Source organism: Uloborus diversus, chromosome 10, assembly GCF_026930045.1.
Source record: "Uloborus diversus isolate 005 chromosome 10, Udiv.v.3.1, whole genome shotgun sequence".
NCBI lineage: Eukaryota > Metazoa > Arthropoda > Arachnida > Araneae > Uloboridae > Uloborus > Uloborus diversus.
In genome coordinates this window covers 95,800,728-95,816,030 of record NC_072740.1, presented here as the reverse complement: position 1 = coordinate 95,816,030, position 15,303 = coordinate 95,800,728, and the positions used below count along the sequence as shown (strand labels likewise).

General features: G+C 32.0%; 1 protein-coding gene across 1 annotated transcript in view; it reads left to right on the top strand.

Moving 5' to 3' along the window:
• Positions 1 to 1,716: 1,716 nt before the first annotated feature.
• Positions 1,717 to 15,303, top strand: part of LOC129231784 (hexokinase-2-like) — a 45,804-nt gene continuing 32,217 nt past the window's right edge. The window contains exons 1-2 of the mRNA XM_054866151.1: positions 1,717 to 1,826; positions 5,378 to 5,540. Coding sequence (XP_054722126.1) covers positions 1,806 to 1,826; positions 5,378 to 5,540 — 184 coding nt within the window. The 5' untranslated portion in view covers positions 1,717 to 1,805. The remainder of the gene's footprint in view (positions 1,827 to 5,377; positions 5,541 to 15,303) is intronic.

The window sequence follows — 15,303 nt, the reverse complement described above, 5'->3', positions numbered from 1 at the left end:
AAAGTTCCTAAAATTGCGATATTTGACGTCAATTTCGAAAATTTCTCCATGCACCTTGAATATACTTGACTCTTTTGTCCTTGCAACCAAACTAACCAAAGATTAACTAAAAATATTTTTCATACGTCAATTTCGATCATTTTCTTGGAGCAATCCTCCTCCCCTGAACCCCTGACACCTCCCCCCCCCCACGCTTCCCATTCCTCCTTCCCTTCTCTAATGTCACCGAAGAAAGACTATAAAATGCGTTTACTAGTAAATTTTGGTATCTATTACTTTCTTCAAAGATATAAATTGTACCAAAGGAGTTTCTTACTGTAAAAAATTTCTTCCTTTTTATAAGATCATTCTTCCGCTCCCCCTTTTTTAAATTCGAACTTGGCATAGAAATTTAAAGACAGATATATATAAACGTTAAAGATTAGTAAAAATATGCAAATTACTCTTGAGGGGCGGCACATTAGGTCTTTGCACACGGGCGGCCGACACCCTAGGATCGGCCCTGCGGTGCCCAAAGTTCCCGGCGCCCAATCGACGAATCTTTCCATTTCGGAATCAGTAAGAATTGGCTATTTAAAACCAGGATGCAGACAAAAAGTTATTTTTTGTTGCACAGGGTTATTAGTACTGCATAAAAATATCTTTACAGAGAACGAATTTTATTAAAATACTTCGAAAAAGGAAGTTATTTCTGACTGCGTACTTAGTTACATTTTCCTCAACATTCATGTAATCTTTCATTTCTGCCCACACCACATTAGAGAAGTTATTCTCTTTCATTTATCTCTTTTCTCAGGATTTTCCCCTCAATCGTAAGTCTTCATAAGCCCTACGTATGTTCATAATGTATATAAAGTACAGTGATTGAATCATTAAAAAATAAAACTGCGAGTTTCTTTTGCGCTGCTAACACTGGAACACTGATTTTATCCGATAACGAAAATTTAAGGAAAAGTTGCGACACCGTGGGCGGTTTTGTCCATTCGCGAAAACTGAAAAATATAGTGCGGGGGGGGGGGGGGCTCTCTACTCAGTCTTTACCCACCACGGTGCGGCGAAGGTCCATTTACTTTTCGTCGGCAAACACTTTCCGTTTTACTGATTGCATTCATAGCGTTTTCGAAATGCGTTTTATTTAATAACCACTGGACTTAGTTTGCAGGATGAACATGCGTAGTGTTTATGCAGTCTTTCATTTGTATGAGAAATGCTGAGAAAAGGGAAAAATAAAAACAAAATGCTAGTTTTCACGGGTTTTCTGATGATGAAACAAGATCTTAAACTTAGAAAAATACGATTGAAAAGTAAGAATTTTGCTCCGACGGAATGTTTCATCATTCCTTTACAACATTTCTAAGTTAAAAACGTTTTAAAGACGCCTTTTCAAAGCAGAAAGAAGAGTTTGTGAGCTGCAAAAATTCATGTGTTACTGGATGCAGGAGGACCTTTCGCATGCCACGCAGTGTAATTAATCAAATCATGTCTATTACTCAGAATAAAAACATACTGCTTGAACTGCTTCGTAAGATTAATTTTTTAATCAATTTTTAAACTGCTTATCAATCCTTTACTGTTTCATCATTAATATTATTATGACGTGAAGCCTTTATCTCTAACCGTTTAAAGTGACATTTCTGACGCATTTTGCGTCATCTGCTACATTAACAACTTCTACTTTCACTACGGAAAAAAGAAAACCTTGTTTTAAAGGACACTCGGAACGGTGCATGTTTCCTTTAGATCGTGGACTGTTGGCCTAAAAACACAATCCACCGAACCATTTCAGAAACCCAATAGCCAAAAACATGACTGAAAGTCGAAAGAAGGTGAGTGCAGGAAGGTCTTTAGTTCTGCTTTTAAACTTATTTACAAACAAACGCGCGAAGTTTCAAAATTTTCAAGTTCAATTGGAATGGAAATCTTGATATTGGAAGTTGTTATTTGTAGAACGATTTTATGTATTTTTATTTTGCCGGAAACTTACTTTTCTCAAAGTTACTAACTTTTTTAATGTAAGAAAAGATTTCTTCATATTATTTAATGCGCTATTATATTTTCGCCGGCATTTTTCCGTGTTACTTTCAGCCGCGGACTGGCCCACTACAAAAGTATTTTCTTCTTCTTTTTCTTCTGTAATTATTATTTTCAGATATTACGAAATGCTGCTACAATGGATTATTTCTTAAAATCTTGGAAGAGTTTTGTTCAAGGAAACTATCTTACGTACATTAATTTTTGATCTTACAAATTTAGGATGCTGATGCAATAAATTTAAATGCCCACACGCAAGAGTTTCATGTGGTGATTTACAAATCTTATAATTGTTTACTATTTACAATTCATTTAATATTTATTTTTTGTTTATCATTTTATTATTTATTTTTGTATTTTATTAATTTAATGGTTTAAATATATTATAATATTTACAACTGATTATAAAATGAAAAGTAAAAAAAATCGAGCTTGTACTCTGATTGTTTCTTTAATGAATTTTGAGCGTGCAATATCGAATTTGATATCCCATTGCATATTTCTCCAAAAATTTAAAGTTTTTGTTTAGTTAACATGCAGAAAAGGGGAAGAACATACAAGCGCATTACCCATTATGAAAAAATTTTGCACCTGAAGGGCTAAAAGCTTCCTAATAAAAGTATGTTAATATGCTTGAAGTTAGACTTCACAATATTCTGAAATATTTTCAACAATTTAAAGCTGGTTTTTGATTTTTTTTAAATAGAATTAATTTACGTTACTCATGTGTTTTAAAGCATTTTGTGTTGATTGCTACTTGGTTCATATTTTAACAGGATATTTTTAACTCTACAATGCATAGAGTAGCCATTTGGCTACAAAGTAATCTGTTATATAAGGGCAGTTCTCAAAAGGTGGGAACAAAAAAGTTAACTTTGAGCAATTTCAAAAATTTTCGAATTTGATATCAATTTTTCTTTTATTCTATAGTATGCATACCTAGAACACAAAATATGAACATGAAAAGACAGCAGGTATTTGTAAAAATTGTTAATTAGCAAATTAAATCAGCAATCTGTAGGTAACAGATTTTGGACATTGTTGTCATGTAGGTAACGGATTTTGGACATCATCATAATGTAAGTTTCACCATTTTTGACAACTGTTAATCTGATTTTTAACTTTTCCAATGAAAATTTTATTTACTACTTTTTGAATTTTGCAATTTAATGATGAAGAGGATATTAATGAAGTACTTGAATGGCTATACATACTGCTCTTTACACATAATAAAGTTTTGGAATGATTTTGAAGAAGTTGATGAAAGGTAGAAAAAAGCTTCATGGAAATAATTATACAAACTTGTAGTTTGATTTATTGGGACAAATAAGGAATAAAAATAGAAACAAATAAATACGACATATATATTTTTAAAGGAAAAATAAACAAAATATGCTTTAAGAAAGAATGTAAAAAATGACATCAGTTTTAATGACGAATATTTTTTCTAATGTCATAAGAATTAAAACGATGTCTGAAAAAATTATTGAAAAAAGAAATTCGTATTTCTATTTCGAGATCGTTAAATTATGTTTAAAAGAAAGAGAAAAAAAAATTCTAAAATAATAAAAGCGGCGGGAAAAAAAATTGCTAGTGCAGGTGATAACGTCGCCAAAACTGGTGCAGCTGACGATTAACTACATTTGTTAAACTGGAATCCCCCTCTGGTAACCTTGAGCGTATCGTATACTGTGTTGTCGCCAATGTCGCCAGCGGAAGTTTGCTTGGCGATGTTAGCGCAAAATGGCTTTCGTTCGATCATAGAAAGCCATGTTACTACTGTAATTTATGCATTGTTCAATGTGTAACGTATTAATTATGCAAAATACCAATGGATTAAAGAAGATAACATTATAATAACCTTTTTTATTGAGGTTAGAAGACAGTGGATCATCAAAAATTATGAATAAACGGACAGAATTATCGGCATCAAGATCGCACGCCATTTGGACATCTCACATGTATGTTTAAGAAAAATCATTTTTCTTCTAAGATACTGCATAAAAGCTTATGAAAACACTTTTAAACAATTAAAAATTGATTCTGAGGATCGATAAATACCTTTAAAATGAAAATATCATATACTTAGTACTCAAATAATAGCATTTTAAAGATCGCAACTTTTGGACATACATCAAATTTCAAAGTTACGTTTTTTTAAAATCGTTTACAAAGTAAATAATCTATCTTTATTTTTGTTATCTGTGTAAAATATTAACAAAAAGTTATTCAGTGTAAGATTCATACCTTTAATTTTTTTTTGAAACGTATGGAAATAATTAAAAAAAAAATTTTTTTAATGGTACATTTGCTCAGTTAACGTTTTGGTATGTCCAAAATTGTGCCTTTTAGCAAAGAAAATATTTTTTTAAGGGCATTTGAAGAGCTTTTTTCCATAATTTATGTCAATTCTTGTCTCTATACAGCATTATAATTTACCTCAAAAATTTTAGAGTTAATTAAAATGAAAGTTATTTGGTGTTGAAGCTTCAAAGTTGAAGTCTGTGTTTGTTCCCACCTTTTGAGAACTGCCCATAAAAGTAATCTGTTATAGAATTTACCAAAATATCTTTAAAACATGTTTCACATTCACTTTTAGTCGAAAAGTGAAATTAAATGCCAATTTCGTCATAGAAACTTCAACATGGCATTGAAATATAACTCCTTTGTTTCTCTCGTTGACTAGAACTTTTTTATTGCATTATTCTTGTGAGAAAATGCTCATTTAATTGACAAAGTGTCCTTTTATCAGGAAGCACCCTGCCCATTTTAGATCCTGTGGCGACTCGAATTTAACATTTGAAATTAGCAAAAATAAACTTTAAAAAAAAGCATCTTGTTGTCTGCCTACTTGCTCCTTTTATTTTTCCCCGAGTCAATTTTTGCAATACTCCTTTTCTGGTTAACTAATGAAATTAAATCTTTCAACTATCTATTTAAAGAAAGAAAAATCCTTAAGTTAGAATCCCAGAATAAATAAAAATCAACTATTTTGAACAGCTTATTTTCAAACCTAATCAAGGTCAATTAATGAATTGATTGACCTTGACAATTACTCAAAGTTTTGCTGTCAACCTTGGGTTTTACCAATTTTAATGTGCAAATTCAAAAATGATTTATTTTCACACTATCTCAACAAAACAGAACCCTACCTAAAAAAACTGATTTTTTTCTTGCTAATTTTAGATTACTCTTAATTATGAATAATTTTTCACAATTTTATAAGATCCTGCTTAATGTTTGTGCAGAGTCATGTATTGCGAGTTGTCATTTTAATTATTGTAACTCTTTTATTTTAATTCATTCCAAAAAATCCTTTGTCCTGATCTTTATTTTTTTAATGCAGGTTGATGTTGTTTTAAAGGATTTCATTTTATCAGATGATGTTCTGCTTAAAGTTTCTGCTTTGCTTCTACAAGAATTCAATAATGGATTAAGTGCTCAAAATCATAAAACTGCAACTGTTAAGATGTTTCCTACATTTGTAAGAGATGTACCCGATGGTTCAGGTAAGTAATTGTTCCATCTAATGTTTCTTTTTCATTCTTTGGTTGACCACTAGTAAAGCAGTCGATATAGGAAATATTTCAGATATAAGTACCTTTATCAGTTACTTTTATATATGGGGGAGGGGTCTGCCCCAAGAGACACTCTGAATGGATTTAAGATTTCATAAAAAAGCTTAAATTCTGAAATTTTCCCCCATATTTCTTTAAATTATATTTAATCTTAGCCTTACTGCATTCATTTTTTGAAAACAACTGCTGATATTAACGCCCATCCAAAATATCAAGAATGTGTTTTTCGGTTTTTTTTTTTTTTTTTTTTTTTTTTACAGTCTATCTTTTACTGTTTTTGATTACCCTCTAATACCCATGTTATTTGCCTTGGAATCTGGAGAATTAAAAATTGTCCGCATAAGAAGGGTGTTTGCATTTGAGGGGTGTCTGTTAGGAGGAGTTTTACTATATTATGTGGCCAAAATATGTCAATTCATTGAAGTATCATTGTATTAATACAGTGGTATCCAACCTACAGCCTGTGAAACTGACCTTTGCAGCCCCTTCATTTGTTCAGTATTTCAAATTGAAAACCACAAATGTTGCCATTTTGCAGCCAAATATTCAGAAATGGGGTTTCTAGAAATCGAATGCAGTTTTTAAAAAAATTCGTAATCATGTTATTGAAGCTACTATTTTTAGTTGCAGAACCCAGTGGCAGCCTTGCCCCTTGTACTGGCGTCATTGTAGATCCGCCGCTGCACATTTGGCCCATGGGCCTTAGATTAGGCACCAGTGTAGACCACTGGTGCAATTTGGGCAAGTTTTACATTAAGGGCAAGTTTTACATAAATTAGGGTCATATTTTAGATTTGTCTCTTAATTTCAACTTTTGTTACACCACATAAAAATTTGTTTCTGAAAATTGTTTGAACTTCATGTTTATATAAAACATTACTATTTTTTGGGGGGCGATGGAGGAAGGGTATCACCATAACTTGCTGCCTCAGGTGACACCCATTCTATAAACGCCACTTCTTTTATACATGAATAGCCACTCCCATTCGAAATTTTCAATCCTGTTGAACCCAAGTTGAATCAAGATAATACAACTCATAAAAGTTTTTCTGGTTGGATAATAAAGATTTTAGTAAAATTAATTATGAAATATCAGAGCCTCATTACTTCATGTGGAAAACGTTTAACACTAAGCAATGGCAGCTCGTGGGAGGGGCCAGAGGAGGCCCGGGCCCCCTCACTTTTTTGAGAAAATAATTTTTAAATTTTTATTTATTTCCCCATTTTTTTTTTTTGGATGTGTACCTGCCTGAAATTAAAAAAAAAATAGATTGTACCATAATGTCCTGCGTATAATGTGCGGATTATATGCGAAAAAAGTTTTAAAAAAACTTGAGGTGCGGATTATCTGTAGTTTTTTCCCCCCCTCAACACCAATGCATTGAACCTTAATATTTGCCTTAGACCATTGATCTAAGTTATTTGCAGCAGGTTTCGCAGAGAGTTATTCTGCCTGTATGTTGTTTATTTTACATACATAAATGTTCTTCTTATGCGATTCTGGTTATGTAAAATAAAGAACATACTGTAAAAAAAGAAGCCTTCATTTGCACAAGATTTTACCATTTGTTCCTTTCTTGACTCTTTGTCTTCAAGTAATTAGAGTACTATAATGACAATTTAGGGCAGAAATCATATTTTTTAAAGATTTTTTTTAGTTTTGAATGTACCTTAAAAGTTATTACTTCTTCACATTTTTAATTTAGCTGCTATTATTGTATGTTAATTTAAAACGTATCTGCGAAACACACTAAGACAGAAGAGATTTTAATTCGAAAAATATAATGATGTTGGAGTAAATCTCAATTTTTTTTAAAAAGAAATCTTATAGTTAAAAATGTTCAATAGTTAGAACTAATTGGTCAGCTAGTCCCCCCCCCCCCCCTCCACATCCGTCAAAAAAAAAAAAAAAAATACAGAACATTTAAACTTTCATTTGAAGATCTTCAATTTAGCAAAATTTTCAAAGAAAGTCTCCGAATTCCTTACAACATCGCTTCAAATTGCGTTGAAAATCACTTAAAATTCGTTTTCGAAGCTTAAATTCGAAAGATTGCTGTCTCTTATGTTACCAAATATGGTCCTACAATCGTGTTTTCAAGACTTCATTATCAGAAAATGTTCGGTCGAGGGCCCCCGAAAAGCCTTCTGTTAATATAATCAAAAAATAGGTTTTTTAAACAGCCACTTATGAAAAATTTAAGTGGAATAGTCTCTGAACCCCTCCTCATAATATCATAGAATAAATATTGTGCTTATGCTTTTAGGTCTTCAATTTTGAGAAAAAAATCTAGAGGAAAGCTCCAAAACCCCTTCCCATAAAAATCTTCAAAGTTTGTCTACAACTGCGTTTTTGGAACTGCAATTTCAAAAAATTGGAGGGAGGAGGAGGAATTGATTTCTATTTATTTTTCAAAAAAAGAAAAAAGGGAATGATCGTGGAGAGTCCCGGAGCTCCATCCCTTACCCTAACGTCAATAAAAATGGCCTATAAAGGTGTTTTAAAAGGCTTCAACTTCTGAAAATTTCCGCGGATCACCAAAGACCATCTAAAATTGTAGTTTTAAAAATCCAAGTTTCAATATTGAGAGATTTGATGATGAGCAAATCAAATCAAAGTGATGCAATTTTTTTCCTACTATGCCCCCCCCCCCCTTAAAAGTTATTTTCTATTTGCGCCACTGTTATGTTGTATGTACGTGTGTGCATATAATGTTACAAGATTTTTTTTTAATTGAAAAAAATGTCTTCCCATTGTTACACAGAAATTACTTGCTTTAAATTACTGGTCATGTAGTTTTAAAGAAAATGTGACGAGTTATCAATAATTTCAAGAAGATAAAAAGAGAATAAAAATCCTGAATTTCGCCCATATTTGCTGGCAAATTCATATGTAGAAGGGTACACACTCGCATGTAAATCACTAAGAATTTTTTTTTTTACTTTTTTTTAATTTATTTATTTTTAGGCTTTTTTTAAATTTAGCTTACCTATTTTTATTTTGTTTATTTTAAAGTGAATACTGAAATGTATTTTCATCTTTGTTAAAGTTAATTTATAATTTTTACATATTCGTTGTGATCACAATATTTTTGCACTTTTGTAATTTGGTCTTGTTTAAAGTAAAATAAATTTTACTCATTCAAAGTAATTAGTTATTAAAAGATTAAAAATAGCATTACTAATAAAAATATTAGATTGATATTGCTTTTCAAAATTTATTTATTTTGAAAAGCGAGGGGTGAAAGGGCCTCCCTTGCAGTTCCTTAGCGGTGCTGCAAGGGAGATGTATGTAGTGCCGGAAAGCGTACTGGACATAAACTTGAGATTAATAATTCTTGTGATATATTATGTAACTTTTCCCTATTTGATTAACTAAATTTTATTTTTGAGTCGGGGGGAGAAAGGGCACAATCCCGCTGGCAATCATGGACATAAACATGAGGTTAATATCTTTAGTGATTTACTTTCAATTTTATTAATTTAACACAAAATAAAATAATTTAAGAAAGTTTTAATATAAAAAAAATATTTAAAAAAAAACGGGGAGGGGGTGCGAGTGCACCCATGATCGGGCCCCCTCACTTTTCAAGGCACGAGCCACCACTGACACTAAGTTTAAAAGACCGAAATAATTTTTCATGTTAAAAGAATTTAATGTTTAAAGATTTGTGTTAAATAGCACAGTATACTATCCAGACTACCACATCACTTCGCATTAACAGATTTTTCATGTTAGCCATTTTCATGCTACACGTATTTCAGTGTATATCATTCCTGAAAACATATTTGCTATAAACAGTTTTATTTTTTATTTTCTCAATTTTCATATTTTTTCACATTTATTTTAAAACAAGTATCTTTGTTCAAGTCTTGAACTTTAATTTTTTGCATTTTAGTTACTCACTATTTATTGTTACAAAATTAATAACTGAAGTTTCTTTTTATTTAAAAAGTATTCAAACTACTCAACTTAGAGAGCATATTTTTCTTCAATATTCTTTGTATATTATTCTTAGAGAATAGAAATGTTTCATGCAACTGTTGCATTTTTATGTACATATTCAATGTTCCTTTTTATTAAGTACGTCTCCCCTGGACTTCCTTGGCCCCTGGCCTCCTGCAATGGTTGGCCAGTTGGATGGATCAAACCACTACTGCTCCAATTTTGGACTTAAAGATATGAGATTTCTATGATTTTAGTTTATTCCCACGGTTGGACTGGGAATAAAATTCGGCTTTTTCATCCAGGGAAAACCAGCCCTAGCCAATTAATTAGGTACCAATAACAATAATAAACCACATTTATTATTAAATATTTAGTTAATATTATGGAACTTAAAATAATTCATAATTTATTCTGAACTGAATTGTTAGTTTTATTGACTGATCAACTAGTTATTTAAAATAAATGATCAAACACTGATGTAAATAATTTATGCTGATGTTTATCAAAATCAATAAATAACATTTTATTAAAAAGGAGCAAAAAATTACTTTTTAAAAATAACTTTTTTTCGTTTTCATTGAACAATCAAATTGATTAGGAATTTGAAAGGTAGTAGCGAGTGAACTTAATCATAGGTATTATATTCGCTCAGAAATGGGGGTTTCTCCCCCAAAATTTTTTTCGAATTTGTTGCCTAAAAAATGCATTTTAGACGAACTATGGAGAAGAAAGGTTTAGGGGCAATCCACGTTCATTTTTCAAAGTTGAAACTTTAAAAACACAATTGTTATCTGAATATATTAGGGGGGGGGGGGGAATAGAATTTTTTTATTTGTAGCTCTAAAAACACAGTTTTAGACTATCTTTGGTGATATTAGAAGAGGAGAATTTTCAGATCCCAGTTTTGGAAATATTTGGATTTTGCAGTCTTAAAACCGCATTTCAGGCGGTCTTCTAGGCTCGGGGAAAATCCCATAATCATTCCTTAAAATTGAAACTTTAAACATCATTGTTATCCTTGATTATGTTCATGGAGGAAAGGGTTTCTCCTATCCTCATCTTTGATGACGATAGGAGAAGGAGTGGGATTCGAGAGCCCAGCACGGAATTTTTTTGAAATCAAAGTCTCAGAAATGCACATCTAGACTACTATCTTTGGTGTAGTAAAGCTAATGGATAAGTTTCAGGGACATCACATCCTCCCCCTTTCTTTCCTAGTTCTCTATCTTCTGTTATTTGTTTTAATTATTGATAAAAATGTTACGAAAAACTCTCTCTCCCACTTTTCTTTTCCAAAACTTCATTCTTCACATCAGTCAATTTGAAAAATAAAAGTGACCCTCTATTCCATTTTTTCCAAAAATGATAGTCATTAAGGTGGGAAGTGGCAAAAGCCCCGCAGCACATCCTTAAAGGACCCAGCAGCCCAAGAAATAGCAAAAAACCTAGCACTAAGACTTGTTAATGTTGCAGATATACACTGCTGGCCTCTGCGGAGGGGGCCCTACAGATTTCGTTGCAAGGGGGCCCAAAATTTATAGATCCAGGCCTAAAACTATGGGACTTAATGGCCATCGCAATTAAGTGTTATTGAATTAAATTATTCAACAGTACTTATTAGTAATTTAAACATATTTAACTAAGATTTATTCTAAAATGAAGTTGAATATCGCCACACTTGCTTCCTCTTTTGGATCATGCTTCATTTTTGTGCATTTTTATTTCAGCAAAAAAGGGGAAATGCCATGCTTTGTGTTTTATATTTGTATTAGCTGGATGTTAGTACTTAGAATATACATTAAAGAAGCAAAGTCCCACCCCCACTGCTTCCTCTCCTTCCAGACATTCCTTCCAAAACATTTCAAGATTATTACCTTCTGTGATTATACGCTTTTCATGTCATAACTAATAAAGGGAAAGCTGATTTTTTTTCATGATGTTAATATACAATGTATGTACTAATAAATAGCACATCAACTCTCGACCCCTACCCCTCTATCTTGCTTTTCCCCCCTCAACCCAACCCTTCCGAAACATTGCAAGAACAGCTATCTTTGTAGATTTATTAAATTACTAGCTGCGTGCCCGGCGTTGCACGGGCTACTTAAAAAATGAAAGAGATGTCCAATTGATGTTTTTGTATTACTCTGACATCAGTTTCTAAAGCGCTAAGGAATAAATAAATACGCGTAATGCAAGGTTTGCAAAACACCAGTAGAGCATATTTTTGGCAGAAATCTCTTTAACGTTAATCATAGTTATCAATGATACAAGTTAAGAGTATTTTCAATAAGCACAAAAGAAGAAATATATGCATTATCAACTATAATCTGTACTCACGTTAAAATGAATTACATCTGATAGACTAATTTATGTACAATTACAATCAGTTTTTTACATAAAATCACACACACTTTTTGGTTGATTACGTGAAACTGAAGCACCAAGAATAAATAAATACCAATAAGCATAAATTTAATACTGAGTCATCAGATTCCAATTTAGCTTTAGTTAAAATCCTTAAAAACAATAATTTTTGTTCAACTCTGTTTCACTTAAAGAAATCCAAACAATCTTAATTTAACATGTTCTTTTAACATTACAAACTGTGTTTCAACAGGAAGGAAAAAAAGATATTACAATTCGAAAATTCATCCATGTGACGGGAAAAAGTCCAACAAAATAAACATAATTAGTCACACATCCTAAATGTATCAAAATATGAGGTCGGTGAATGATAAACGTACACTACAATCAATAAACATAGCTAAAGAAACAACTTTCATATGCTGAAAAGAGTTAAGAACGTTGAATTTAAAAAATAAAAAAAAGACAGACAATGAAAATGAAATTCTAGATGGAAACGTTGTTTTAAGATTTGGACAGCAGCCAAAAAAATCTCTTTTAAAATAATTATTAGAATTTTACTTGCTCACCCATATGCAAAATGGCAACAGGAAAGAAATAAAAATTCCTGAATAACGTTATGTTAATTAACGTTTTAATTAATATCTTCGCTAATTAAAGTCGCACAATTACGAAATCGTTCCTATTGTTTTCTTTGGAAAATTTCGAATTGATCGGTATCTCGTTTGACTCTTGATTCGCAGCGGTACTCGAGAAGATAGATCTTCAGACAGACAGACGCGAACACATTTTAATATTATAGTGGATGATTTGTTAGATTATTATAATGTACAATCATTTTATTTCAGTTAAATGGTTTAATATTTTTATCATTGATAAATAACGTAATAGCATTATATACTTGCCTAAGAAGAAGGTTCAGGGCAGTATTGGCATTTTTGTCATCTATTGTTTTATGCAAGCTTTCTGATTTGGGTTCCACTGAAAATAAAGCACTGAAGGAAAAAAAAATATTAATTTGAATTTTTGGCATCTTGAATTCAAATTATCTTTTTCGCAATCACGAGCATGTGTGTGTAGGTGCGTGTGTAATGTATGTATGTGTATGCAGTGCTGTGTGTACGCGCGTGTGTGTATGTAGGCATATGTGTTTGTGTCTGTGTGGAGGCATGAGTGTGTGAGTTTGTGTCTGTGTGGAGGCATGAGTGTGTGAGTTTGTGTCTGTGCGCAGGCATGAGTGTGTGTAGGCGTGTGTGTGTGTAGGATATGGACGCAACCTGGAGACAATTTTCGCAAGAGGAGCAGCATCGTGAGGCCGGTTGACGCGACGGTGGTGCTGGCGGGAAAATAAAATGATAGGAATTCAAAACGGTTAAGTGAGAAGAATAAGAAATCGTGATTGCTCAAAAAATGAAGTTAAATTCCAGCATTTAGCTATTGTTGGTGATGTATCAATACCACTAATGTAACTTCTAACATTGATGCTGCACTCTAAGTGTAGGATATTACCAACTTTTTTTTAATCACAAGTGGAGATCTTATTTCATACCTTTATCAGGACAGTGTCGCACTGGGCCTTCTGTTTTTTTTTTTTTTTTTTTTAAGTGAAATATATTAAGTTTGAAGTGGTGCAAAATGTACCAGCTCAAAATTACTTTGAATGGATGTACTTAGAAGGAAAAAAATTGTTTAAAATTAGTTGTACTAAATGGGTACTACTTTAAGGTTTTCTTTGTAGATTTATTAAATTAAGATTTGTTAGATTATTATAATGTACAATTATTCTATTTCAGTTAAATAGTTTAAAAAATATTTTATCATTAATAAATAAAACATCATCATTATATGATTGTGTAAGAAAGAAGGTGAAGGGCAGTATCATTTTTTTTTTTTTCATTTTTTGGCAATTTTGTCATCTATTGTACTTTAGCTTTCTTGTTCAAGCTTTCTTATTTGGTTTCCGCTGAAAATAAAACACCAAAAGAAAGAAGAAAAAATCGAATTCCAGCGTTTAGTTATTGTTGGTGAGGAATCCGAAACTTTTTTTGTTTTTCAAATTTCTCAAACTCATTTCTGCAGATACTGTCCTTAATGTTCCCCTGGCAGTGAAACAGCTACCATATTTTCCTGTGTATTATCCGCGGGTGGCCTATATTCCACAGGTCCTAAAATCGGCCTGAAGAAAAAAAAGCTTCCTATAATCCGCGGCGGCATATAATCCGCGGATAATACGAAGCAAAAAAGATAAAGTTTTAATTTAACATACCATTTGAGCAACTAAATTAAAAACGTGAAAAAGTAATTACTTTGAAGGCATAATCAAAATTAATTTGAAATGTAATCTAAAATATAATGATTTCTTCTTGAAATCTTGATTATAGTACGCTAATTACTTGAAAAACAAAGAGTCAATACAAAGGAGCAAATGGTCTAATCTTGTGCAAATGGCTACCTATTTCACTGTAATGTTGCGTATTTTACATGACCTGAATTGCCAAGAGGAACATTCAAGCAACGTAAAATAACCAACATACAGGCAGGCAGCGAAGAAAAACATGCATGCTTCGTAAAATAAACATTCAGTCGGCGTACGGTCTCAATTGGTGAATCCTACTGTAAATATTGAGGTTCATTGTGTTGGTGTTAAGGGGGAAAAAATCTCAGAGGATCCACGGCTGCGTATAATCATCACCTCATAAACTTAACCTTTTTTAGCAGATAATCCGCAGATTATACGCAGGAAAATATGGTATATTACATCATAGTAATGATTTTATCTATCAAACATGTGAAAAATCAGTGAATTTTTAGTTTGTCCATTTAGTCCAACATTCTCGATTTTGTCCTATTTCTTCTGGGTTCCCAATTTTTTTATAAACAAGTCGGCCAAATTACAACCCTAGTCCCTTTGCACATTCTTTCAACCGCATTTCAATTTTTGTTCTACCCTTGTGTTCTACCTTTACATGTATATTGTTAGCATTAGTGCAGACTTCATCGTACGCAAAATGATTAAATTATTATTTTTCTCCCTGGTTCTTAGGATATCAAAACGATGATGTGCTCTATTTGGAAACAAAAACTTTCTGAAAATAGATCCTCATGCCATGTAAAGACTCTATTTTCATCATTTTCACTAAAAATCAGTGGTCAGAATTGACCTAAATTTCCTCAAACTGCTATTTTTTAAAACTGTCCTAAAATTCTTATTATTTTGAACTGTCCTATATATCCTAAAATTTTCATTTATTTATGCTGCATTTCCACAGAAAGAGTGTTAATTCCTCTTAAATTGATATAAACTTTTCTGTCAAGTCTTATTTATTTTTGCTAGTGTGACCAGACTTTTCAAACTAAAAATCAGGACATATCACTGAT